This window comes from Acromyrmex echinatior, chromosome 10 (assembly GCF_024713525.1).
Source record: "Acromyrmex echinatior isolate Ae372 chromosome 10, ASM2471352v2, whole genome shotgun sequence".
In the NCBI taxonomy this organism is placed as follows: domain Eukaryota; kingdom Metazoa; phylum Arthropoda; class Insecta; order Hymenoptera; family Formicidae; genus Acromyrmex; species Acromyrmex echinatior.
In genome coordinates, this window is record NC_141861.1 from 14,254,197 (window position 1) to 14,280,656 (window position 26,460).

The following is a 26,460-nucleotide window of genomic DNA, read 5'->3' on the forward strand; positions in this document are numbered from 1 at the left end:
TTTTTTTTTGCCAGACTTCGGTTGCTTGGACTAATATTTAATACTCCAGCAGACGACAAAAATTGGAGATTTTCACATCTCTGAGAACCGGAATCTGGAGAACTGGCAACCGTGTTCGTGATTCAAAATTCATTCAATTTCTGTTATTTCGATAAAGCGAGATAGAGAAAAAACAAACGGATAGAAGCTCCGATTGTAATCGATGAGTCTCCGCGCGGACACACCGAACTGGGCTCGCTAGCAAAACAATGAGTCTGTCTCTGTCCTTCTCTCTGTGTTCGCTTGTTTCTAGCAATCGAAAATATTTTCTCGACGATCTCGGCCGCTTGGCGTGTATCCTAAGGAGGAAAGAAACATTCTAGACAATACATAATTTTTATTAAATTATATTAATCCTTTGCCCTATGATTTAAGTTACGATGGCGCGTGCCATAATTAATAACCTGGAACATATTGTTTATGTTTGGCCTGATAGACATACCACGGCTCTCATCAATGATACTTATGTTTGGCCCGATTTCTTTACCACGAGTCTCACACGATATTAGTGAAGGAGTTAATCATATACCTTTCTCATTAATATACAGGGTGGGCCATCTATTGGTACGTTTTTGAATTTCGTCGTATGGCAACACCGAACGAGCTACAGACCCGAAATTTTGACAGTTTATTAGTCATACCGTCCGCGGCACGAAACAACATGTTTTCTCTTGAAGAGCGTTTTGAAATTTTAAAAACTTATTTTCAAAGTCAGTGCTGTGTCGCCGAAACTGTACGAATTTTGAAAAGAAATATGGGTCGTGATAGAGCACCCACCGAAGGAGCTATACGCAAATTGGTGAGGAAAGTTCGTGAGAAAGGGATGTTAGTGGATGACATTATATTACGACTGTTTTGAGTGAAATTGGCGCCGAGGTAGTCCAAAATGTCATTAATAATTGGGGTGACCGAATGGCATACTGTAAGGCCAGTAGAGGGAGCCACATGAACGAAATCGTTTTTCATTCTTGACGCGGATACTTTTAGCTTCACAACAAAAAAAAAATTAATAAAAAATATCAATGTATGCTCATTTGATCGCATTTTTAAAAACGTACCAATAGATGGCCCACCCTGTATAATAGCAAAAATGATTTCAAAACGTGTCAAAATAGTTAACGAGATATAGTTTACGATTTCCGTGTATTTTATGTACCACGTTCATAGAGACGATCTGCAAAAACTCAATGTGGTCTCGGGCGTTAGGTGCGAGATCAGAATGTTGAGGATCCTATGTTCAATCCTGCTTTTTCCTTTTTTTCTTGATTTTTTTTTAAACAAATAACGTTATTAATGAACATATTACTCCAAATATATTTTTATAAAATTATAGAAATTATATGTGTACTTTAGTGTGCTCAGAACTAATTACACATTTCGAGCCAATTTCTGAAGTGCTGCCTATTTTTCCTTTACAACCGCTCAACAGTCGACGGCTGAACCGCTGGATCGCGCGCGGACGTGCATCTCAGGAGCGTCACAATATAAGAAACATGCTGCTATATCTTCCAACATGAAAATTATCATGACAACATTTTAGCATGAAAATTATCATAAAAATATTTTTCTTCTTACATAATTGTTATTTTCTTAATAATAGTGATTGAACATCATATTAATAAGTATATACATTTTACTAAATATTATGTACTTTTAAAATATTTACTTTTATTTTTATATATTACATTGATACATTCGGTTTTCTTTCAAAGAGCTACTGACCACGCTTATGTGCCACAAAATGTAATATCTTTTAATATAGAATACTGATAATATCAATTTAAGACTAATAAGAGTCGATACAGTTCGAGATGCGTAATTTTAAACTGGAATGATTCAACTTCAATAACTCCGTGATGTCTTCTTTATTCAACATGTGAATAAAGAAAGACATGTTGAATAAAGAAGACATCACAGAAGACTAAGGAAAGTAAAGGATTGATAATTTGCTAGAAGATACGGAGCATATTTCTTAGTGCAACGCTCCTGAGATACACATCCGCGCGCGATCCGGTGCAGCTCAGCCGTCGAGCATTGAGCGGCGGGGGGAAAGAAGGCGATGCTTCAAAAGTCGACCCAAAATTTAACATGTATTCCAATAACTATAGGAAAAATACCGAATCATTTAATAGATAAATAAAAAATTATTTGTATGTTGCATATAAAGGCACATATAAAGGCTTTTTGATTTGTTAATTATAAAATTATATTGACATCATCCTTATAATTATATTAATCATCCTTATAATTATATTAATCACACTTTTGCGATTTGATTGATTATCAGAATTTTCTTTCGGATGATAATTATAAAAAAAACATTTCACAGAAAGTACTGATCATATCGAAATTTTTGTACACGCCTTTCTCTTATACTAAAACTCCTACTGCGTTTCTAAAAGCATAGAATTGTTCGTTTAGGTTTTCCGCAATTCGCCAGCTACTTTTCATGAACGTGCAAGATCTGAAACTCTTATATGCAACACATATTGTGATGTGTTGACTACAGAAGCCGATAACAAAACTGTAAGTCTTTAATTTTCTTTCGTTTTTCGTATTCAAATGTAGCGACTTGCGTTGTTGTCGATACTTTAATTGGAGAAGGATTTTTCAATCCATAAACACAGTTACGAGAAAGGCGTTTTTAAAGTTTAATGATAAAACAGGACACTCCAGCATCCCCTTAATGGTACGTATCATTCGTAAAAAAGATTTGATATTAACAAAACTGGTGTCAAGTTAAATTCCACATAATTTTATGTATCATTCATAAAAAAGATTTGATATCAACAATTGGCGTGAAGTTAAATCCCATACCAAATTAAGTAAATAATACAATTCATAATATTCTTGGGATTTCCACGGGTGCTTTCCATATAAAGATTATATGTTTCGCGGGAGAACACTGTATCAGGATACAGTATCAGGTTGCTCCTCGCCCTGATGAAGTGAACTGCAAGATTCACGAAACGTTAGCATTCCAAGAATGGATCTGTACACGGAGAAAACCCGCGATAATCTTTAAATACAATTTAAATATAATTGCGTTACCTTGTCCATTCAAGTGTTACCACATAAAGTTAAAGAAGTAAACACTTGGCGCTGCTTTAATTGGTTTTAATTTTTCATTTGATACATTAGTTTTTTTCGAGTAGTAATTTTTGACAAAGAATTAAAGTTGTTACTTGGATTGGAATAAAAAGATCTTTAATAAAGAATATCTTTGAAAAAAAATTAAAACTATTATTAATTGAGTTGGATACTTATGTTTTATTCGAAAAGCACATTTTCTTTGAGCGCCTTTTTTCACCTTTTTTAAAAAAGTAATTTTGAATTGATATAAATTACAAAAAAGTATATAAATTATAGCAAAAACCATAGATATTTCTTTAAATAATTCAATTGACAATAACTAAGTCAAATTTCAAAGTATTTGGATTAATTTTGTGATAGTTCTTGTGTCCATCGTTTTAGAAAACAACATTCTGAGTTTCTCATCATTCTAAAGTTTTAATAACGATCTCTTTTCGTCGTATTTTAAGCCCCCTGGACATATTGATTTCTAACCGAAACCAATATAATTTACATTAAAATTGTGTGTCAACGTCATCTACAATACGAATATGTAACTATGACATCAAATAATGAAAACTATTCAAGTAAATCATCGAGTGGCTTGCCGCTCGGTGCAGTTGACTCGTGATTTGTAAATCCGGGTTCGATCCCATGTACGCGATTTTAATTCTTAGTACGCACTTTAGTTTTTGATACCCTTACTACACACGATCATTCGTGTTCTAACTTAATTTTCATCACTTTTATACGTATATACATGTTATGTCTACTCAATGAATATGTTTGAAGTTCCTTAGTTATGGCGCTTATGCTGATTATCAACCGCGTTATCGACCGGTTTAGTTTATGGTAGTTTAGTTTGGTGAGTTGGCGTTGTTAGTTGTCGCCATTATGTAAATACGCGAGAGATCAAAAGCGGCAAGCGCGCATGTATAGGTTCTCCCGCAATAAAGTTTTTATGTTATGAGAAGAATTCAGGAGAGTGCCTTATTTTCACTCGAACCTATGGTCAAATTAAGACCATCCAGTCAATGCATAACATTCTACTTTAATACAAATGATTAAACGATTTTTACATATATTTTAACATCTTCAGAAAATATTTGTACAGTTATATATTCATAACAAATTGTAGATAAATTATTATAATTAAATATAGTTAACAAAATGAGAAAAATGCACTGTTTCATATAAAAAACTATGTAAAAACTCTGAAACAAAAATGTTTAAAGGAAAAAATATAGTTCAATATCTTAAAATTAACATTCTGAACTACAAGAAAAAAAAAGTTAAAGTATTGACTGTCCAAAAATTTAGTTATTGAGTAACCTGAAAATGATGTTTTTTTAAATATGCATAAATGGCTATAAATTGAAGATATATTTCATTTACATTTTAAACAATGCATATTATTTATAAATATTTATTTTTGTTAAAAACCTTATAATTTATTAGGAAAATGTTCTTTATAACGTTATAGTCAATACATAATATATAATATTACTGACAACATTCAACACAAAGGTGCCAAAAATCGTGTTTTAAGGACTAATATGTTTCTTCTAGGATTAAATTCTTTTTTTAATAATTCGTGTAATATTCTCGCAATATAACTGAAAATTAGTTGAAAATAAAGACAAAAAATTAAACTTTTTTAGTTACATAAAATGTACACTCTGTTCACACATTGGGTTATTTGTGACCCAGAGGTGAACTTCGGAGTTATACCAGTTAGGGATACGCACGAATTGAAACCGGCAACGCACAAAACTTGTTCTCTAAATATTAAACTTTTTTTAGGAATAGAAAAGAGACTGGTATTTGATCAGATGCTCTTAGTATTTCAAATGAAAAAAATATAACGCAGAACACGAATGACCCTAGGTGTATATTAAGGATTAAGGAGCCGACTCTATCTGATGATTAAGAGACGTCAGCTCCGTTTGGATTCGGTGTTAAACTGTCCCCCATATTGATACTGACTTTGAGAATGATAAATTACAGATACTAATATTGAAAAGTGAAAACAAGCGAGTCTCTGCTCTCCGAAGAGTCTCTACTTGATATAATACTCATGACCCAATAAAAGGGTCGGAAATCTATACAGAGGAATAGTAAGACGAAGAAGAAGAATTATTCAAGTAAACAGAATAATTTAATGACAGTGTAGAGGCACCGATTGCTATGAACTGCTCGATATAATCAACTGTATCCTTGTCAATATTGGAAATTTCACTTTCGGATAAAAAATTTTATATTCTTAAGATCCTAAACTATCGATTTCAGCAAAAAAAGTTTTCGATTTTTTCAAAAGTTTTAGGATGGAATAATCTCTTAAACAACTTTATGTATTATAACTCGTAGTCCTGCGATACATAGTGTCGTGCTTGCAATTAAGAGAGTACTATAAGATAATTATTGCTACGTCGAACACAGATGTCTTTAGAAGGAATTCCTTGATCTCATAGTTCTCCCTGTGATAAATTTAATGAAAATTGTAGTCCTGTACATTCAATGTCTTTATTTTTTAATGTTCATCAATTCGTACATTTTATGATACTAGAAGATAGAGGGAGGACTTCTTCAAGTCGTTATTGATTTGAAAATTCGCTGTATTATTGACGATATTGAAGTTTCAAGTCTCACTAATAACAAGACGAAACGTTATAAATTATAATGAAAAGTATGGAACTTTATTGCATGTCATGTGACGACGTTTATTAATACTCAGGCTCAGGTATTAAGTAGAAATTCAAAGGAATAATAAAATATTGGAGATTAACAATGTGCTCCGCAAATTATATCCAAATTTCGATAGGAAAGCCACACATGTTTCCTTGAGAGGAAAAAGAAGAAATGTTTGTGATATAGCATTACAAGTTAAACGTAAAGTAAAGAATATAAGATACAGAGGATAATTAATCATACAATTCCGCTTAACGACATTGTGAGCATGGACTTCCAAAACGTGAATTCCTTAAACGTTCGATTGAACTTGTTTTCGGGCAACCTTCTACCGATGGTCAACCACGATTCATCCTTTTCATTCTTTTGGAAGCTATACAGTGCTCTTTTTTGGATAATACAATTCATTATGACGATCGCAATGGTACCCGGGTGTATTTACGTGCCAATAGAGAAGGCTTTAAAAGATAGCACGGTCTGCTTCATAGTCTTTATAGAAATGTTTTTTCTTATCTTGCGAATTCGCGCTCGTAAGAATTTGATATATCAATTAATCCAAAAACTGAATAAAATATTGCAAACGGCCGATGAAATTATGAAAGACGTTGTGACAACGACTTTAAAGCCGGTAAAGACTCCGCTCAATTTCTATTTATCCGCTGGCGTGATATCGATAATAGCATGGGGCTGCTTACCTTTTGTATTGATATTTGAAAAAAATCTGTTTTGTTACGAGGATTATAGAATACCGGCTGCTTTTACCAAACAGCCATTCTCTCTCAAAATTTTTGTACTAGGAAGCCTATTCGTAATTATTAGTGCAGTATGTATATTTTTAAAGAAAGCTAGTGTGGATGTATATATGGTGCACTTAGTCTTGATGATAACTGCGCAATATCGATACATTGCGGTGAAAATGGCAGTGATATTTCAAGATGAAGGTAGAGATGATGAATCTCAAAAGATACATTTCTCTGAACTTGATCGAAAAAAAGAAAAGGAAATAAGAACATTATGTCGACATCATAATGATGTAATATAGTGAGTATTATGTTTCTAATTTCATTTAAGTATGATTTCTAATAATATCATTCATTAGAAAGAACACAAATAACTTAGTGATTAATTAATATGATAAATTAGTTTTTATATAATTAAAAATTCAATAAATAAAATAAAATTGAGCTCTCAAGATAAAAAAAATAAAAATACATTGATTAACAGGTAATTGAGAGCAACAATCGAACGTAGTTAATCGCGCAACAATCAATAAATGTATAGACATTACATACAAATCGAAAGAATTGAACGTTTCAGCTCTGTTCGAGCCATCTTCAATGATGTCATAACGTACATTTAAAAATAAAAAATTTTTTATAACACTAAATCACTTTTATACAGCTCTCAATATTAAAAAATAATATTACAATAAAGCCAAAAAAGTTTTAAAAATTAATCGTGCCGAACAGGTCCAAAAGAGCAGCTGAGGAGTTTTTTCAATTCCATATTTGAGAACATCCCTGTCAATTAGCTGTTTGACCGCTAAAGGATAACGAAGTGAATATTAAAGCATGAAAAAAAAACAGTAATGTAAATCTGTAGAATTAATATAAACTCATCAACTGCTAATTATGACCAATATATCAAAATATAAATTATTTTCAAATAGATACAAGAAACACATTACAGTACTGATTCGTATTGACTAAATTATTAAAATGACTGCTTCAGCATAAATATAATGTAAGAGAGAAGATTGTTGGATAATAAACAATTGTCATTACAGAGTTAATAAAGGTCATGAAATATTAAAAGTATATGAAGGTAGTCAACTAATGTTAAAATAATATTGTATTGGTTCAAATCTTGTTTAAAATGTTGAGAAAGGCATGATGTAAGAATATAAATTATAGAAATCAATGTCTAAATGATATGATTGATTTCTGTAGTTTGTGTTATTACGTATACGAGTCCTATAATATATTATTGGGTCATCTAAAAAGTATCCGCGGTTTTTTGTCACTAGATGGTGTTGATGGTCATATATCGGGCAACACTAATCCGATTGTGTCAAACGAACGCGCGTCTGAAAGATGACATTTTAGGTTACATTTTTTGTAAACAAAGTTTGGTGATTCATCAATCGTGTCAAAAGTTATATTGGTTTGAAAATGAGTGAAATATCTGAAGAAATATGCTATGTAATGCTTTTTTACTACAAAAAAGGCAAAAACGCAGCACAAACATGCAGACAAATTTGTGAAGTTTACGGCGCGGATGTTGTAAGTGAACGCAGGACGCAGGAGTGGTTTGTTCGATTTTGTTCTGGAAATTTTGATGTCAAAGATCGACCTCGCTCTGGTCGGCCAGTCATTGAAAAAGTCGATGAAATTTTGCAACTGGTCAAGCAAGACCGGCATGTGAGCTGTCAGGAGATAGCCAATGCACTAAGAATCAACCATATGACAGTTTGGAGTCATTTGAAAAAGACTGGCTACGCAAAGAAACTCGATGTTTGGGTGCCACATGAATTAACGCAAAGAAATTTGATTGATCGAATTTCCATCAGCAAAACACTACTAAAATGCAACGAAATCGACCCATTTCTGAAGCAAATCATCACAGGCGATGAAAAATGGGTGAAATACAAGAATATTGTTCGTAAAAGATGGAATAAGCGCGGCGAACCACCACAAACGACTTCAAAGCCTGGATTGATGGCAAATAAGGTGATGCTGTGTGTATGGTGGGATTGGAAGGAAGTCGTCCATCATGAGGTGTTATCACATGGCCTAATGATTAATTCAGAGCTCTACTGTTCACAACTATATAGATGGATAGATTACAGGAAGCGATTAAGGAAAAACGACCAGAATTGATTAACAGAAAAGGTGTTGTCTTCCATCATAACAACGCCAGACCACACACATCTTTGATGACGCGCCAAAAATTGAGGGAGCTTGGTTGGAAAGTTTTGATGCATCCATCGTATAGTCCGGACCTTGCACCGTCTGACTACCATTTGTTTCGATCTCTGCAGAACTCTCTTGATGGAAAAACATTGGCCGACAAAAGAGCTGCCGAAAATCACTTGAAAAAGTTTTTCGCTGATAAACCACAAAAGTTCTACACGAATGGAATTATGAAATTACCCGAAAAATGACAAAAGGTTATAGATAATAATGGCCAATATATACTTGATTAAAATTGATTTTCAATAAAGAAAAATTTCATTCAAAAATTGAACAAAAAACCGCGGATATTTTTTAGATGACCCAATATATTGTTTATTTACATTGCCTAAATAGATTTTGTTTCTTCATATGCCAATTATTGCGAGGAATATTAGGGTCTCAATGATCCAAAAGCTTAGGATGCTCGCCCGGAAAGCAAGAGATCCGGGTTCGACTCCTGACAGAGCTAATATTTTTCGCAATAAGAATTAATTATTTATAGATTTTAATATGTCAATCAGCATTATTAAAATCGAAGATGCGAAAAAACAAATTGTTAAATTGCTAGTCAATTTAACTCGTAATATTACTGCGGCAGTTTAGTAGAGTTAGCGTTTCAGAACCGAAAAATCATTTCGGCGCGCGTTTCAAAGGACTATATACGTAATATATAAATTTACAGAATCATACAAGCATTTAGGATCCAATTAGACGGTTTACGATATTAATTTCTGTACTTCGTGTTATCACATATACGGTCGTAAAATATATTATATGATGTAAGAACTCGGTATCAGATTTTTAATTTTTCTTAAAATTTAATGTGAAGTATCTTAGAAACCAGTCTTCTACCCAAATATCTTTCACTATCCAAGATTTTTGTATTTTTCCAAACGAAATCATGTCCAAATTTATTTCTGTGTTTGGTGATGACAAACGGATTTGCAGTTTTTCTATTAATGTTGTTTCAATGTTTAGCATGTTTCCTCGTTTTTAGTTTTTTCCCATTTTGTCCAACATATGAAACATTACAACTTTGCAACAAATTTTGTATACGACATTTGTCTTAAAGCTGTGAGGAAGAACATTCTTCTGAGATTTTATAAACCGGTCAAGCTTATTCACATTGAATTAGTGAATATTGACAGTTTAACATTCAGATTTTTGTAATGTTTTTAAATTTTCCATAAAGATAAAGTAGGAATGGAATTGTAAATCATATGACTTTTTCCTTTTCATCATTCTTCATTTCGACGGAATCTGCCTATTTAAACGTCTTGAGTTTAAATAAAAATCTAAGACAGTTCATCGTGTTAAAATAAAATTGATGAAAAATAAAATTGATGAAATAATTATTATTCAAAAAAGTGTTAATAATAAATCTGGGATTCTCTTCATGGTATTTAGAGTGTGACAATAAAAATGTTATATCCATCATGCCCATCAGACCACCTCTTTTTTGTCAGAGAAGATGGAGAACAAAAAATTGAGATAGCTCTCAGAGAGTTGGTTTAAGAAATACATCAAAAATTCTAATATTCCATCGGTATTTATGATTGTGACATCCAAAACATTTATTATAGTTTGTCACCGTCAATCTCTTACGTGAATTGTAATCTAAGATGTAGAGAATTGTAAATTTGAAGAAATTTATTAATTAAGTGAGGCATTGCAGTAGCAATGTCATCAACATATTTGAAAAAGAATGAACCTCAATTTCAAATCTTTCCAAGGCATTTCTCTTAGATCTCGCATGACTAAATCTACAATGATGGGAGACAACCGGGAGCTCATGGTATTCCAACTTTCTGTGTATAGATCCTGCCATCAAATGTAAAAAGATTGATTCTAATTGATTCTACCAACTTTAAAGGATTAAAAATTTTGTCTTAAGGATGTTGCATGATCAGGAAATAAAATTCCATCTCTTTAATACCCTTTCAATGACAAGATATAGGATAACTTCGGTATATACCGTACTTATCCAAAACTTAACTTATTAAGTATTATTTATTATGTTTATAGCAAACGAACTATATCAGTAAAAACTTTGTATTGTTTACCATGAAAAAATATTAAAAATTCGAAATATTTCGCGCGCGCACGTATCAAAAAATGAACTTTTTTAAACCCTTACATTTTTGCCGTATATCCCATAGGGGTGGGATACTACTCATAAGGGGAGGAGCGGAATATGTATGGCTCATAAAAAATTTATAAATAATGCATATAAATAAGACGTAAAATGACACAATAACTTATAAAATGCGTTTATAAAGTTTTGTTAAGGAATAAGAATGATAAATATGTATATGAAGTAATAAATAATAATTACAATCTTCCCAGATGTATTACAAATGTTATGACATGAGGTGCATATTTCATGTAATGCGTTTATTGTATTTGATGCACTGAATTCAATCTGCGCACTTTGTATGCTTTGAGCATAATTTCCGCCTGTTAAAAATGCCATTTGTCCCAAATAGGTAGGATGGCATTTTATATACAACAAACTAAATAAAGAATACAAGAGCAAAGTACTTGAATAAATTAAAGATAAGGGGATTTTAATTCAAGTCCTCTGAGAGAGGGGGGGGCGAGGTGGTACCCGCGGAGCAGGGGGTTCGCGAAGAGGAAAAGAGGGATGACGTCATAGTACATGATTGGACAAGGGAGGTGACATCACGGGGTGTGTGCGGGGGTTGACGTCAAAGTGGGTGACGTCGCGGGGATGACATTGCAGTGCGGGAAACGAGGATGTACGTAGTGGGAAATTATGTAGTGGGAGTGTGCGGGAATTTGCGTTGCGGAGTCCGCGTCGTGGTGATGACGTTACGCAGGTTAATGGCCATTGAGCACGATCCGTTGCCGCCGGGAGCAGTCCGCCACCGCCGGCCCCCATTGCCGCCTCCGGGCACGGTCCGCCGTCAGTTCCCGCCGCGCGCTATAATTAATACTTACCATTTTTCCTGTTATGCGTTGTTATCCTCTTCTCACATGCGGAATATTTTATTTATTTATTTATTTTATTATATATATTATATTATATTTTATTTTATACATAATTATTCGCACTGCACGATAATGAAAGCGTGATTTGTCGAGCGCTATGGTACAATCGCGCGCGTAACGCGATGCCAAGAAGAAAGGAAGGAAGAAAACAAATAAATACGGAGCAAAGAAATGTGAATGACCTATTAACTTATATACATGTATTTCATATATATTTATTTCGTTTCTATTTATACATATATGTACACACACACATATATATATATATATATGTGTGTGTGGCTATTAAATAACGAGACTGATGCTGCTACAGAAGAAGTACGCATGCGCCAAACGCCAGCGACCGACAGCTGTTTAGCGTGAAGCCTTCTCTTTCGAATGTAGTACCTCTCGCTTCTGTAAACAAATCCGTATAGCCGTAGCCTTCTTAGAGTTGTTTTTTTTGTTTCGCCGGAAAAATGATAAGTGTAACAATAGAGCAACGAATTGTTGTGAAATTTCACGTGAAACTTGGAAAAACCGCTACTGAAACTTATAATTTATTGAAAGAAGTGTATGGCCATGAATGTTTATCGCGTGCACGTGTTTTTGAGTGGTTTAAGCGTTTCCAAGACGGCCGAGAAGATGTTGAAGATGATTCACGCCCGGGTCGCCCTTCACGTCAAAAACGGATGACAATATCGAAACAATCGGTAATCTGATTCGATCCTACCGTCGGTTAAGTATTCGTGCGATTGGTGAAACTGTAGGAATTGACAAAGAATGTGTACGGCAAATTTTACATAACAATTTTAACATGAAAAAAGTGTGTGCCAAAATGGTACCTAAAATTCTCACGTTTGAACAACAAGAAGCTCGCAAAAATCTTTGTACTGACACTTTGAAAACGATTGACCATTGAAAATGACCCAAACTTATTGGAAAGGATAATAACATGTGACGAATCGTGGTTTTTTACTTATGATCCCGAAACGAAGCGCCAATCCATGCACTGGAAGAGCCCAATTTCCGAGAGCCAAAAAAGCTCGAATGAGCAAATCAAAATTCAAAGCAATGATGATTGTTTTTTTCGATATTCATGGAATTGTGTACCTTCACTGAGTTCCTGAAGGTCAAACTATTAATCAACATTACTACCTTCACGTTCTTGCTGAACTCCGTGAAAGAATAAGGAAAAAACGACCCGAATTGTGGAAAGACAAGTCATGGGTTCTCCACCAAGACAATGCGCCAGCTCATTCCGCATTGTCTGTCAAGAGGTTTCTAGCCAAGTACAGCATCCCAGTGTTAGACCATCCGCCTTATTCGCCGGATCTTGCACCGTGCGACTTCTATCTGTTTTCTAAGGTGAAATCTGCATTAAAAGGAACAAGATTTGAGTCCGTTGAAGCTGTGAAAGAGAAAGCGGCACGCGTCCTGAAGGAGCTGACAGAAGAAGACTTTCAGCACTGTTTCAAACAATGGAAGATTCGTATGGAGCGTTGTAGGAATAGAGGAGAGGTATATATTGAAGGTGATAATAAGTAAATATGTATGAAATCAAAATAAAATGTTTTATAGCACCAGTCTTGTTATTTAATAGCCACACCTCATATATATGTGTGTACACATATATATATATATATATTGTATATACAGGGTGTGTCACCAAAATCCGGACAAATCGAAAATTTTTTTTAAACAAAACATTTTAATGAAAAATTAAATATTACAAAAAATTTTTACATAACACTTAGGGGATCCTTGTAGAACATAATTATTCGATATATCCCCTATTAGCTTGAATGACCTCTATTCTCGATCTGAAGCGTTCGCACGCACGTTGTAATGTAGCACTGTCCATGCCGACGAATACTGTCTCAATAGCGGTCCTTAATAACGTCACATTGGGATGCCGGAACTTGTGACCCTTTCAACTTCGCTCCATACGTAGTAGTCCAAGGGATTTAAAATGGACTGTTGGGAAGCCAGAATTCCTTGAATCAAAACATATTGATATTGTCTGAGAGACAATTTTGAATCAAATGATTCATATGAGTCGGTGCATCGTCCTGCTGAAAAATATAGTCTTCCGGACGCCAGTTTCCATCCACGGCTTCCATCAGAACACACAAATACACTTCTTTTTGTGACAATTTCTCCTTTTTTAAAAAAATGTGATAGCATGACATCACCCTCGCTGGACACAACACCTAACACATGAATATTGGCCGGAAATTTCATTCTGGCGACAACAGGGACATCCTCGAGGTAGGCAAACTATCGGTTATTCCTCCGGTTGATTTTGGCATCACTAGTAAAAATTTTTTTCATCAGAAAAGAATCTGATTCGTCCCGACGAATTCTTTTTTCAAAGAACAGAATAGCAGATTGCAGCGAGCAACTCGGCTTGTCTTGGCAGTCTCAAAGAGCATCTGTCGTATCTTTAATGTGTACGATTTGTATCGAAGATCCTCCTCGGCATTCGATGCTTGCTTACACAAACAATTGATGCTAATTTTCGCAACGATTGCGAAAATTAACTGGGTCATCCAAAATCAGTGCTTGAGCCCTTTCAACGACTGCGAGGGTCCTCGCGGTGCGTTTTTTCGAGAGACTCTTCTTCGCTGGCATACTGGAACCTTCATTGGACTGTTGTAAAGCCATACATTTTGCCACAACGTTGAAAACGGTTGATCTCGGATATCTAAAGAATCGAATTATTTCCATTGCTGAGCATCCAGCGCGAAAGCCTTCAATGATTCAATTATACTCCGCACTTGGTTTCAACATCGTGGCCATTTTGAGAATATGAGTGTTTACTAAAAGCATCAAGCTTTCTCGGACGCCAACAACAACCTCTGGCGGAGGCACAATATAGTGGAAAATTTAAATTGAAGTTTGTCCGGATTTTAGTGACCCTATATATACAATATAATATATACAGGGTGTCCCATTTTAATTGCCCACCCCAAATATTTCGAAAACTACACATCCTAGAAGAAAAAGTTTTAGACAAAAGTTGTAGGGTTTCGAGGGGGGCATCCAACAGTGACCTTGACCATGACCGTTACCATGGCCATCAAGGTCATTTCAAGGTCAAGTCAAAATTTTCAAATGGAACGCCCCTTTTTTCACACCGCAATTGGAAAGAGGAAAAAATTTTACGTCCGAATATGACCTTGACCGTGACCTCAATGTCAAGATCATGTCAAGATGAAATCCAAACATCTTGAAAACTATGTGCTCTTGCAAAAATGTTCGACACCAAAGTTGTGAGGTTCGGCGGGGGTTACTTAATGACCATGATCATGACCTTCAAGATCATTTCAAGGAATTAGAAAGAGGAGGAAATTTTATGGGTCTGAATTTTGTGTGATCATAAAAGCAAACTCCCAATGAAGAAAACTAGTTATAAAGGACCATTTTATGAAAATTAACCCTTACTCCGTAGTCCTTTGTTTCGGCACCTTAAATCTGTAAACCATGGTCTTTTAGATCCTGTGCCTTTTTTAAACGGTAAAAACGCTTTGAAAAATCTGCAGAAATTCATGAAGCTTCTTAAAACCCTCAACTACAAATCCCAATTAAATATTTCGGGAAAAATAATTTTTTTATACATTTCTTACTTGAAGAAAGTGGAAAAACCTATGGAAAAATCACTTGCTCTTGCACTTGCGGCAGGGTCTTGTAGACCCTGGGTTACAGGTTAAGGGTTAAAGATTTACCTTCGATATTAGTGTTAACCGACGTGTATGGCGTGGAGGTCCGAATGGATTTCACACGTCATTGGCCCTGAAAAGGGCCGATATTAGTCAGCAGTTGTTGGACCATGTAAATAACTGAATGCCAACAAAGGCCAGATGTAATTAAGCATCCAGCCAACAAAGGGAAGATGTAATGGAGCATCCAGCCAACAAAGGCAAAATGTAATGAATAATCCAGCCAATAAAGGTAAGATGTAATGGAGAATTTGGATAATTTACACAATATCCAGCCATCAAAGGCAAAATAAAGTGTACAACCCAACCAATAAAGGTAAGATCTAATAGTGAAATTGAATAAGTTAGGAAATGCCCAAACAACCATGGCAAGATGTATCAATCAAGTTCAGGGATCTATTTTAAATGTTCAAATGCCTCTCCATTCACTTCCATGCATTTGTTAATTCTTCTTTGGAAGGAATTTCTTACATTTTGAAGAAAAGTTGGAGGAATATTTTGGCATGCCCTTCGAATTCTGTCCTTCATATCTTCCATTGTTGTGGGTTCCATTTTATATACTTTCTCTTTGAGAGAGTTTCCCCAAAGAAAGAAATCCAAAGGAGTTAAGTTCGGTGATCGTGGTGGCCAAATTTGCGTAGTACTTCCCAGACCAATCCATCTGTTTGGGAATCGCTCATTTAAGTAATTTTTTACTTGTCGAGATCGATGTGCCGGGGCCCCATCTTGCTGGAACCACATTATTTCCTGAATATTATGAGGTACATTTCTTAAAAGATTTGGTAACTCAGTTCGAACAAAATCTAAATAGTTATTACCATTTAAATTTTCCTCAAAGAAATATCCCACAATGTAATCATCCACAATGCCAGCCCAGACATTAAGCGACCATTGACGTTGGAACTCCTTATGTCTTTTCCAGTGTGGATTAACATCTGCATAATAATGCATATTATGCCTATTAACGTCACCTCTATTGGTGAAGGTGGTTTCATCGCTGAACAGTATCTTTGCAACGAATGCTGGATCTGCTTCCACCTGGCTTTGCACCCAGTTGCAGAAAGCTAAACGTCGAGGATAATCAGTTTCTTCTAATTTTTGAAGCATGTGAATGTGATAGGGATGGAATTTTTGAGCCTTCAGGATTCGATTGGCCGTTGATTTTGGGATACCATGCCTTTTTTCTATTTCTCTTGTTGACATATGAGGATCCACAATAGCAGCTGCCACAACAGCTACAGATTTTTCTTCACTAGCACCTGATTTTCGTTGCTCTCTTTTTAGACTTCCGTTCTCAGCTCTGGTGCAAAGCCTTTTTATAGTCTTCCTATCAGGATGACGCCTGTTCGGATATTTTTCAGCATAAAAGCGCGCTGCTAATGAATAATTATGCTCAGCTCGACCAACTTGGCGAATCATATCAACAATTTCATTAGGCGGAAAATCGCCCATGATTACGGTTTACAGAAAAAAAAGACAGAAAAAAATCTAAAATAACCGTCAAACTACTACAAACAGAAATCCAAAGATTTTGTTATTGCTCGAGACAACATCAAAATTTCTTACTTTATGAAATAAACATTGAGTATAACTAGATTAAATGACAATCTGCCTTCCGCATGAAAATTAAGAATCTTCCAGTTATTCAAGTGAATAAAAGAAACTAAAACGAAACATGGGTTACATAAATAGAAATTGACAACTTTTCAGATACTACTAAAACAAATGACAATCGGCCTTCCGCATGAAAAATAAGAATCTTTCAGTTATTCAAGTGAACAAAGGAAACTGGCTGGATGCTTAATTACATCTGGCCTTTGTTGGCATTCAGTTATTTACATGGTCCAACAACTGCTGACTAATATCGGCCCTTTTCAGGGCCAATGACGTGTGAAATCCATTCGGACCTCCACGCCGTACACGTCGGTTACACACTAATGTCGAAGGTAAATCTTTAACCCTTAACCTGTAACCCAGGGTCTACAAGACTCTGCCGCAAGTGCAAGAGCAAGTGATTTTTCCATAGGTTTTTCCACTTTCTTCAGTAAGAAATGTATAAAAAAATTATTTTTCCCGAAATATTTAATTGGGATTTGTAGTTGAGGGTTTTAAGAAGCTTCATGAATTTCTGCAGATTTTTCAAAGCATTTTTACCGTTTAAAAAAGGCACAGGATCTAAAAGACCATGGTTTACAGATTTAAGGTGCCGAAACAAAGAGCTACGGAGTAAGGGTTAATTTTCATAAAATGGTCCTTTATAACTAGTTTTCTTCATTGGGAGTTTGCTTTTATGATCACACAAAATTCAGACTCGTAAAATTTCCTCCTCTTTCTAATTCCTTGAAATGACCTTGAAGGTCATGATCATGGTCATTAAGTAACCCCCGCCGAACCTCACAACTTTGGTGTCGAACATTTTTGCAAGAGCACATAGTTTTCAAGATGTTTGGATTTCATCTTGACATGATCTTGACATTGAGGTCACGGTCAAGGTCATATTCGAACATAAAATTTTTTCCTTTTTCCAATTGCGGTGTGAAAAAAGAGGCGTTCCATTTGAAAATTTTGACTTGACCTTGAAATGACCTTGACGGCCATGGTAACGGTCATGGTCAAGGTCACTGTTGGATGCCCCCCTCGAAACCCTACAACTTTTGTCTAAAACTTTTTCTTCTAGGATGTGTAGTTTTCGAAATATTTGGGGTGGGCAATTAAAATGGGACACCCTGTATATATACATATATATATATATGTGTGTGTGTGTGTGTGTGTGTATATATATATATATATATATATATATATATATATATATATATACTCGCATACTTTTTAAATATCTCCTTCGCTCCAATATGAATGTCGTTGTCCTTTCAAATTATATGTGAAGACACACTGTAATGGAGAACAAATGAATAAATCATCTATAGAAAAACATTTTTCATAAACGAATGTATATATGAAATACTTACTTGCTCAGCTCATGTTGAAAGTATGAATTACGTAATTGGGATTCTTCAGACTCGGATGTACTCATCCTTAGATATCTATGATAGAGGAAATCCGTGGCCCACTCATCCCAATACTTAGGTGTAATCCTTTGATAGTATATAATTATGTTTCTCTTCAATATAATCTTTTATTATCCTTTATTATCATATTCCAATATCATCCTTTATTATCATTATCGGGCAAAAAATATTAATGTGAATCAGCACATTTCAAAAATTTCGGGAACCAAGAACGATGAACAATTACGGTTAGCCATTTTACACAGACTGATTCCGCAAAAATTCTCGCGGATATTTATATGACCATTTCAGGTCAATGACATCAATAATGCAAATGTCAGATTTTATAACAAAAGATTTTTAAAGATATCCTTTAATAACATTAATGTAATCTGACACTGAAATTGCAGTGTCAGCAAATTTGTAAGGTTCAATATGACCTTGTCAGCGTAATATAAGAAATTTTTTTTTCAAGGACATTTAACATGTTTCGCAATGACAATGATAATGTAATATGATATAATTGAGATCCGACGTTGCCAAATAGTACAACATTTGCTAATATTCAACTATTTTGTTAGCGTAATGCGAAAATTTTTTTAGGGTATGAAATGTCTAGGTTTTAGCGATGATCATTAATAAAAAAGCATACATAATCATATAAAAACAAGATTTAGTCAAATAATGTCACTAATCAATATGACAGCACAAGTGACAACATGAAGCACGATTTGATTGAGCAAGCTAATCTGCTTAGTACTATAGACGAATACAGCACGTGAGAACAACGATGCGACGAATTTATAAAATCATTGGAGGAGCAGAGTATCAAACACTCGCGATTATCGATCGATAATAGACAATCACTGATCGCGCGGCTCGAGAGTTTGAGGGAATCTCTACGCGAAAGATTCGTGGATGTGGCGCCGGATGTTGACTCCGTTAGCACATCATCAAACAACGTTCGAAAGTCTTATTCTGATGGGCGCGATGATATACTCTAAACATATCGAGCCTCGTCAACACGAGTGTAATTGTGCTCGAGCATGTGCATAGTGTACCATAATGCAACGATATGACTCTATAAAAATAAACACTGTTTTTAATGGTGAGTTCGTGACGGTGATAAACACGCGAATAAAAGCATCGCCATCCGGAAAGGATTTGAAGTCTTTCAATACACCGATTTGCGCAAGTGGTACGCGCGTCGTCGAGCCTATTCTAACATCGTTAGAAGAGTTTCAAGAACGCGATAGCTGATGGGCATTGTTGCGAATACTAAATTTGACGATGTACGCGAACAAGCACAATCCTCTGCGCGCGGGATGTCATATCAAATTTTCGCGAGAAATTATGCTAAAGAGAGTGGTCAATCAATGTGCAAACCGCAGACAATGCGTGTTTCGCAAGGTCTGTTGTTGCCGTTCTACAGCAAACTCAAGAAAATGTGAAACGGGAATCCTCGTATCCGCATTATGCATCGGTTCTAAATCTCGCGGGCAAATTTAAATAACGTTAAGTCAAATTAAGAAATTTGAAACTTTGAGTGATATTTCCATCAACATTTATACCAATGAGAAGGGGATTGTGCCAATACGACTCGATGATTGAAAGAGGAACAAACATGTGAACCTCTTGTACGTGGAGGACGACAACGCGGGACACTTTGCACTCATCAAGAATTTATCTCGACTTGTGAGATCGTAGATTACTAAAAACAAGAACAGGAAATATTTCTGTGATAGATACGTAAAAATTCTTTCATGAAATAATAATAATAATAAATGTGCGGTTTTTTTTTCAGATGCATGCATTACTTCAGCTCGAGCGCAAAACTAGAGATCCACAGTGAGAACTGTGGAAAATTAAACGATTGTGAGATCAGATTGCCGAGCGAGGGCGACATATGGTTGAGTTTCGACTGCAGGAAAGAGCGCATCCCATTCGTTGTCTATGCCGATTTAGAGTGCGATTTGTTCAGTATTGGTTATTATATGCATTGTTCCTACGACGATACATTATCCATGTGTCGTGTTCGCCGTGATAAAGACTACATCGCTTGGTTTGCAGAAGAATTGAAAAATCTAGCGCACAGTGTACAATCTATAATTTCGGCTAATGTACTCATGGCGGATTTCATGTTAGATGACTGAAAAAAATTCAACAACACATACTACGCACTGTGTGTGAGAAATCATTCGTGCTTGATGATACGTGGGTATACGAGCATTGTCATTTAATCGGACGATACAGAGGTCCCGCCCACTCAAACTGCAATATAAATTATAAAGATTCGCGTTGCATACCCATTTCACAATTTATCTAGCTACGATGCTCATTTCATCATCAAAGAAATTGCCACCGCGTATGAAGGACGCGAGATTAATCTGCTTCCAAGAACGAAAAAAAAATATCGAAATCGAAGTGCGAATTATCAAATCCCAACCATTTAACAGCTTGTCTCCTTTCCTGCGTAGTATTTTCTCCACGAAATGCACGTCGAGATTAGCGATGCAATTCATAATCGTAGAATCCTCCAGCAATAAGTTCCGCGAGAATCTTTCAGAAGTGTAACCTTTATCAAAGACTGTCTTGAATTTACTCACGCGTACCGAATCACACTTGAATCAAGTGCGGCAATCTTTACGCGACTGTAAATCGTGTTTAAGAACCTGTTGGCAATCGCAGGGACAACGTTGACGGGACACACATTAATAGTTCGATGCTTGTACGGGTTGTAGTTTGATACTAGATGCGGCAGGATGATCGATCCATTTGTAATTTCCATTGTGCGTAAATTGTTTCCACATGTCGTTCTTCAACGTACGGTTGAATCATTCGAAGACCGAGGCCTTCATTACGGAATACGTAGAATAATTGATGTTGTGCTTCTTCAAGAGTTTCTGCACATCCAAGTTGTAAAATTTCTTTCTTCTGTCAGTAAATCTTTCGGGCATCTTCTATCATCTCGAATTATCTTTGCAATCAGCTCCGTCACCTCATTCCTGCTTTTGGCTTTGAACGGTTCGGCGCATGTATGCTTATTCAGCACATTGATAACGGTGAGATTGTAGTAACCTCTGTTAAATCGCGTATAAGAACGCCTTTCGACCACATCCGTCTGCCACAGGTCATCGTATTCGTGTACTATGACGTGTCTTCGTAGAAAATTACTCTTTCTCGCCGGAGCGTGAATTCATCAACTAGCAGCCGTTTCTCAGACATTGTGAATAATTATTCGGCACGATGCATTCTCGAATCGCCTTTTCAAGTTCGTTTAGCATTATTTTGTAAAGCTACAATCTTCTTCTTGATGTCGTTCAGACGATCTTTCAAATCTTGAACACTCTGCTGCACGTATCGTTTGCTGCGTCAGCATCATTCATCGCTAGCGCTCGTATCATGCGCGACTTTGCATCAAAATCAGCTGCGGTTATGAAAAGAGCGTTATTGCATGTTCTGAGCAATCTACGCCACTGATAGTGCGATTCACTTCCTCCTCCAAGCGATAGTCCAAACTTATTGATCGGCATTGCAATTTCGACTGAACGACATGTGTAGAATGAGATTAATTTATAATCAGACGGTTTCGAGAAGCTCCTCAATAATGGAAACAGAATCTCGTTGTCATTGTGACCCGCCTGTCGCGATTTCGAGCAATCGCAGACGATCCACAATTTCGTTGGGATATAGTCAATCTTGTTTTCATTTAATGTTATCGTATGCAGTAAATCCACTCTTTTGTTTATTCCCGTTCCAACTCTTTTACTTAACACTATAATAGTGCTATTATGTTCTTATACTTGTATTTTCTACTACCGATTACTTGGGCTGTAACCGCGCCGATTGTCGTCAGCAGAATGTTCCTGTAGATCTGTACGTCATCATTCGTACGGATACTTTCGTTGGGAAATTTCATAAAAATTAATTCGTACAAACCTGGTGTTCCATCAAACCTTTTCTCGTCTATAATTACATTATTGTTTTTGTAATGATACATTTGTCACCGAGCACTGTTTCCTCGTCGCTAGAATAAACTCCATACACGATGTCTATGTTGACGGCTTTCAGATATTTTTGTCCCAACAGACCATAATTTGCATGCAACTTTTTCTCGAATGTTTGAAGCAGATGACGAATGGATGTTACGAGCGATTCATCGGTAACCTTCAAAATTCTTTCAACAGAAGGAGTGTGAACATACAGTAAATCGCGCGGTTGTATATTTTCGAACCGTATATTCACGAACCACATATTTTTTCTTTCCACAAAATACTGAAAACGATATCAAGAGCAAGCCTATTTATAGAGCCGCGTAGAGAAATCAATCAGTAATCAAAATGTTTCTCGTCGTGTCGGATAATCTGCACAGTTTAACCTCAAAAGAGCTGGAATACATACCAAAAGTTGTACTACTGCGAGAGTTTGAAAATTGCATATATCTGTTGTGAGACAGATTAACAGAACATAGCAGATTTGGAGATACAACGATACCATCGGTGCCTGAAGCATTATAATTTGCCGAATCAAACGCATATTGTCGGTTCGGCTTCTTTAATAAAGTATTGGAGCGAATGTCATCGAGAGATTTGTTAAATCGTTCGATAAACACGCTTTTTTTCGAACTACATATTCTCGGACATTAGTTTTGCGGTTCGGGAACGCGGTTAAAGAAACAATTGACTGGAGATGATCAACGTATTAATTCATTGGATGCTGCCTGTCGCGAGCACGACATAGCGTATTCAGCAACGATCTCGCTGAATGACATGCGGCTGACAATATACTCGCCGAGAAGGCGCAGAAACGCATTACCGCGAGTAATTCGGCTCTCGGAGAAAGAACCGCAGCCACAGCAGTTTGGGCAATTAGGCTAAAACGAAGACTGGTATGGACTTGAAACCGACAAAAAAGAAGAAGAGCAAGCGGATACTTCCAACGGCGAAACACGATGGCATGCTGCCTGTTCTACATAACCCGCTCGACATTCTCGGGTCATGAGTCAACGGCGTGGCGGGAGTCGCCAAGATAGTAAATGATAATAATAAAGCGGTGCAGCGTTAGCTGCAACGTCATAATCACATCATGGAAGGCCGCGTTATCTCCCTATAAACGCGGACAAGATATCGCGCGTAGAAAAAAAAAACGTCGATGAAACGTTAAGAATGCCGAAGGAAAGAACTATCGATGTGTAACTGCAACAACTTGCAAACCGTATTTACGCTTATTCCGTATTTTAAAGGCATCTTTATGCGCATTACATTACCGGCATTACATTACTCGAAGGAGTAGATAAACGAGAGCGGTATCATAAATCTGGAAAATGCTGAAGGACCCGGTACGCATTTGATAGTGTATGCGAAAAGAGGGTATCGCGTCGGGTATTTTGACAGTTTCGACAATCTTCGACTGCCGAAGGAACTTGAACGATATCTGGCAAACAGTGATTCTACTGTTGTTCGTTGTTGGAATCGGATGTGTTTTCAGGTGGCTCTCCGATGTCTCTGCTCCGATATGCCTGTTTTAAGTTTTCTTTTCGGTGAGCCTTTGCAGCTGCTCATGACTGTGGCTGAGTAACTATCTCGATTTCTTCTTGCGCTAAATGTGTAGTTGGTATGATTGTGAATTACATTGTGGAGACACTAACTTTTTTTGGAGTGCATATGTCGGATAGTTCTGACTATAGGAGGAAGGGGGGTTCTCTCTTTTCTTTGCTTTGTTCCTCGTATCTTACGCGTATCATGATTTTCGTGATCTGATTGATGAACTGTGACTATATAGGACTAATTTGATGAATTTTCCGTATTACTTAAAAGTTTCTAGAACAGTCGTTTCGCGCCATCTTTATTTGAAGTTTTACTCATCTCTATGACTTGTTTACCTTATCCACCAAAATACTGCTTTTATAAATTTCATATTTACGTGTATTCTTCCTATTTACTTATTTTTTCTTTTTTCGTAAGCTATTTCTTTTGAGATATAGGTTTGCCCTGTGCTTCACATAAACGTTACATGCCAGCACCTTCTGCGGAATTGACATCTTACCTTTAGATACAGCCTCAAATATTAAAGCTAGCATATTCAAGTCGTGCATGGTGGGACATGATACTCTTACTACTGTACCTACAGTACAGTTCTCCTCAGCTATACAGCAGTGTGATAGTGCTGATTGTGTGATGGATCGGCCATCTGTTTCTGACCTATTTGGATTCGATACCTTGGCTTCCATATCTGTCAAAATAATCGTGATTGGCTCGAAGATCAATGGATTGAAGTCTAAAATCGGTCTTATCGATTCGGTAAGTGCTAAGCTTGATTCATTGGATTCAAGGACGCGGCACGTGGAGAGCCTGCTCTTCGGACTTGATAGCATTCGGTCAGCGGTTGATCGGCTCACATCTTCTGTTGATCGGCTGATCAGAGGTCACTGTCGGTTAATTGTACTGATATTGATAATCGCTGCGCTTAATTGATAAAGCTCAATAGCTTTAGGCGCAGCTTCGATGCCGCCTGGTCAGCATTGTCTTAAGGAATTATGTCTAGTTAAAAATTTCTAATTAAAAAATCGATTTTTTCAAAATTTTTTCATTTTCTTAAAGTATATAATGTTAGAAATATTCTCTCAAAATTTTAAGTTGATCCGCTGTATTTTTACGCAGATATATGAACTTGAGTATACGTCCGTCGAAACGCTTCTAGTAGGTAGCTGCACAAGGGATGAATATTATTTCGTTCTACTTACCTGTCAGGTCATCTATTATGTTGCTAGTATATAATACATGGGCTGAAAAGTCCCGGGATTTTTAATGAAAACAAGCGTTTTTTGTGCAAAGTTATATTTATTTCTCAACATAGTTGCCTTCGAGGGCGATACACTTGGTATAGCGATTTTCCAACATTTCGATGCCCTTTCTGTAGTACGAAACGTCCAAGCCTTCGAAATACGCCTCGGTTTCCGCGATGACTTCCTCATTCGATGTGAATCTCTTTCCCTTGAGCCACCGCTTGAGGTTTGAGAACAGATAATAGTTGCTGGGAGCCAAGTCTGGAGAATACGGTGGGTGAGCAACCAATTCGAATCGTCGGTCCAATTTGACCATCGCTTTCAAGGATGTGTGTGACGGTGCGTTATCGTGATGGTACAGAACTTTTTTCTTCGCCATATGGGGCCGTTTTTTTCTTTATTTCGTTCAGTTTGTCCAATAACGCTGCATAATACTCTCCCGTAATTGTTCTTCCCTTCTGCAGGTAATCGATGAAGATTATGCCATGCGCATCCCAAAAAACGGAGACCATAACCTTCCCAGCCGAGCGTTGGTTTTTTGGCTGCTTTGGTCGGCTTTCGTGGCTTTTCAGCCACTCTACAGACTGCCTATTGGACTCAGGCGTATGGTAATGGACCCACGTTTCATCCATCGTTACAAAACGTCGAAAAAAGTCCGCTCGATTACGCAGCAACAACGCCAAACCGATCGTTGAATCATCAACACACTGTTTTTGATCGATGGTCAGCAAACGCGGCACCTATCGTGCCGATAGCTTTTTCATCTCCAAAACATCGTGCAAAATGTATCCCGCCCGTGCTTTTGAGATGCTCACGGCCTCAGTTAACTCGCGCAACTTCACTTTACGATCACTCAAAACGATTCGATGCACTTGTTTTGCGATTTCCGCATTCGTAGCCTCTTTTGGCCTTCCAGAGCGAGGTGCGTCTTCGGTGCTTGTACGACCCATTTTAAATTCACTGAACCACCGATAAACTGTTGTTCTCGAAGGAGCAAATGTGGGATAACATTTCTGCAACCATTTCATTGATTGTTCAGAAGTTTTTCCCATCAAAAAACAATGTTTGATCAAGATGCGATATTCCTATTTTTCCATTTTTTTTACGAAGGCGAAAGTAACGCCACTTAAACGACTGTAACTTGTAAACGAATGAACGAAATGTCATGAAACTTCATACATAAACTAGTGACAGATGAATCT

At 36.5% G+C, this 26,460-nt stretch overlaps 1 protein-coding gene across 5 annotated transcripts in view; it reads left to right on the forward strand.

Moving 5' to 3' along the window:
* The first annotated feature begins 1,372 nt into the window (after nucleotides 1-1,372).
* LOC147908429 (uncharacterized) overlaps nucleotides 1,373-26,460 on the forward strand; it is a 54,897-nt gene continuing 29,809 nt past the window's right edge. For 3 of the 5 annotated variants that reach the window (XM_087410399.1, XM_087410400.1, XM_087410398.1), the window contains exon 1: nucleotides 1,376-6,840. In XM_087410399.1, the coding sequence (XP_087266525.1) occupies nucleotides 6,068-6,840 (773 nt within the window). In that variant the 5' untranslated portion in view covers nucleotides 1,376-6,067. Of the gene's footprint in view, nucleotides 6,841-26,460 lie in introns of all 5 variants that reach the window. The other 2 variants (XM_087410401.1, XM_087410402.1) reach the window with 2 other exon arrangements.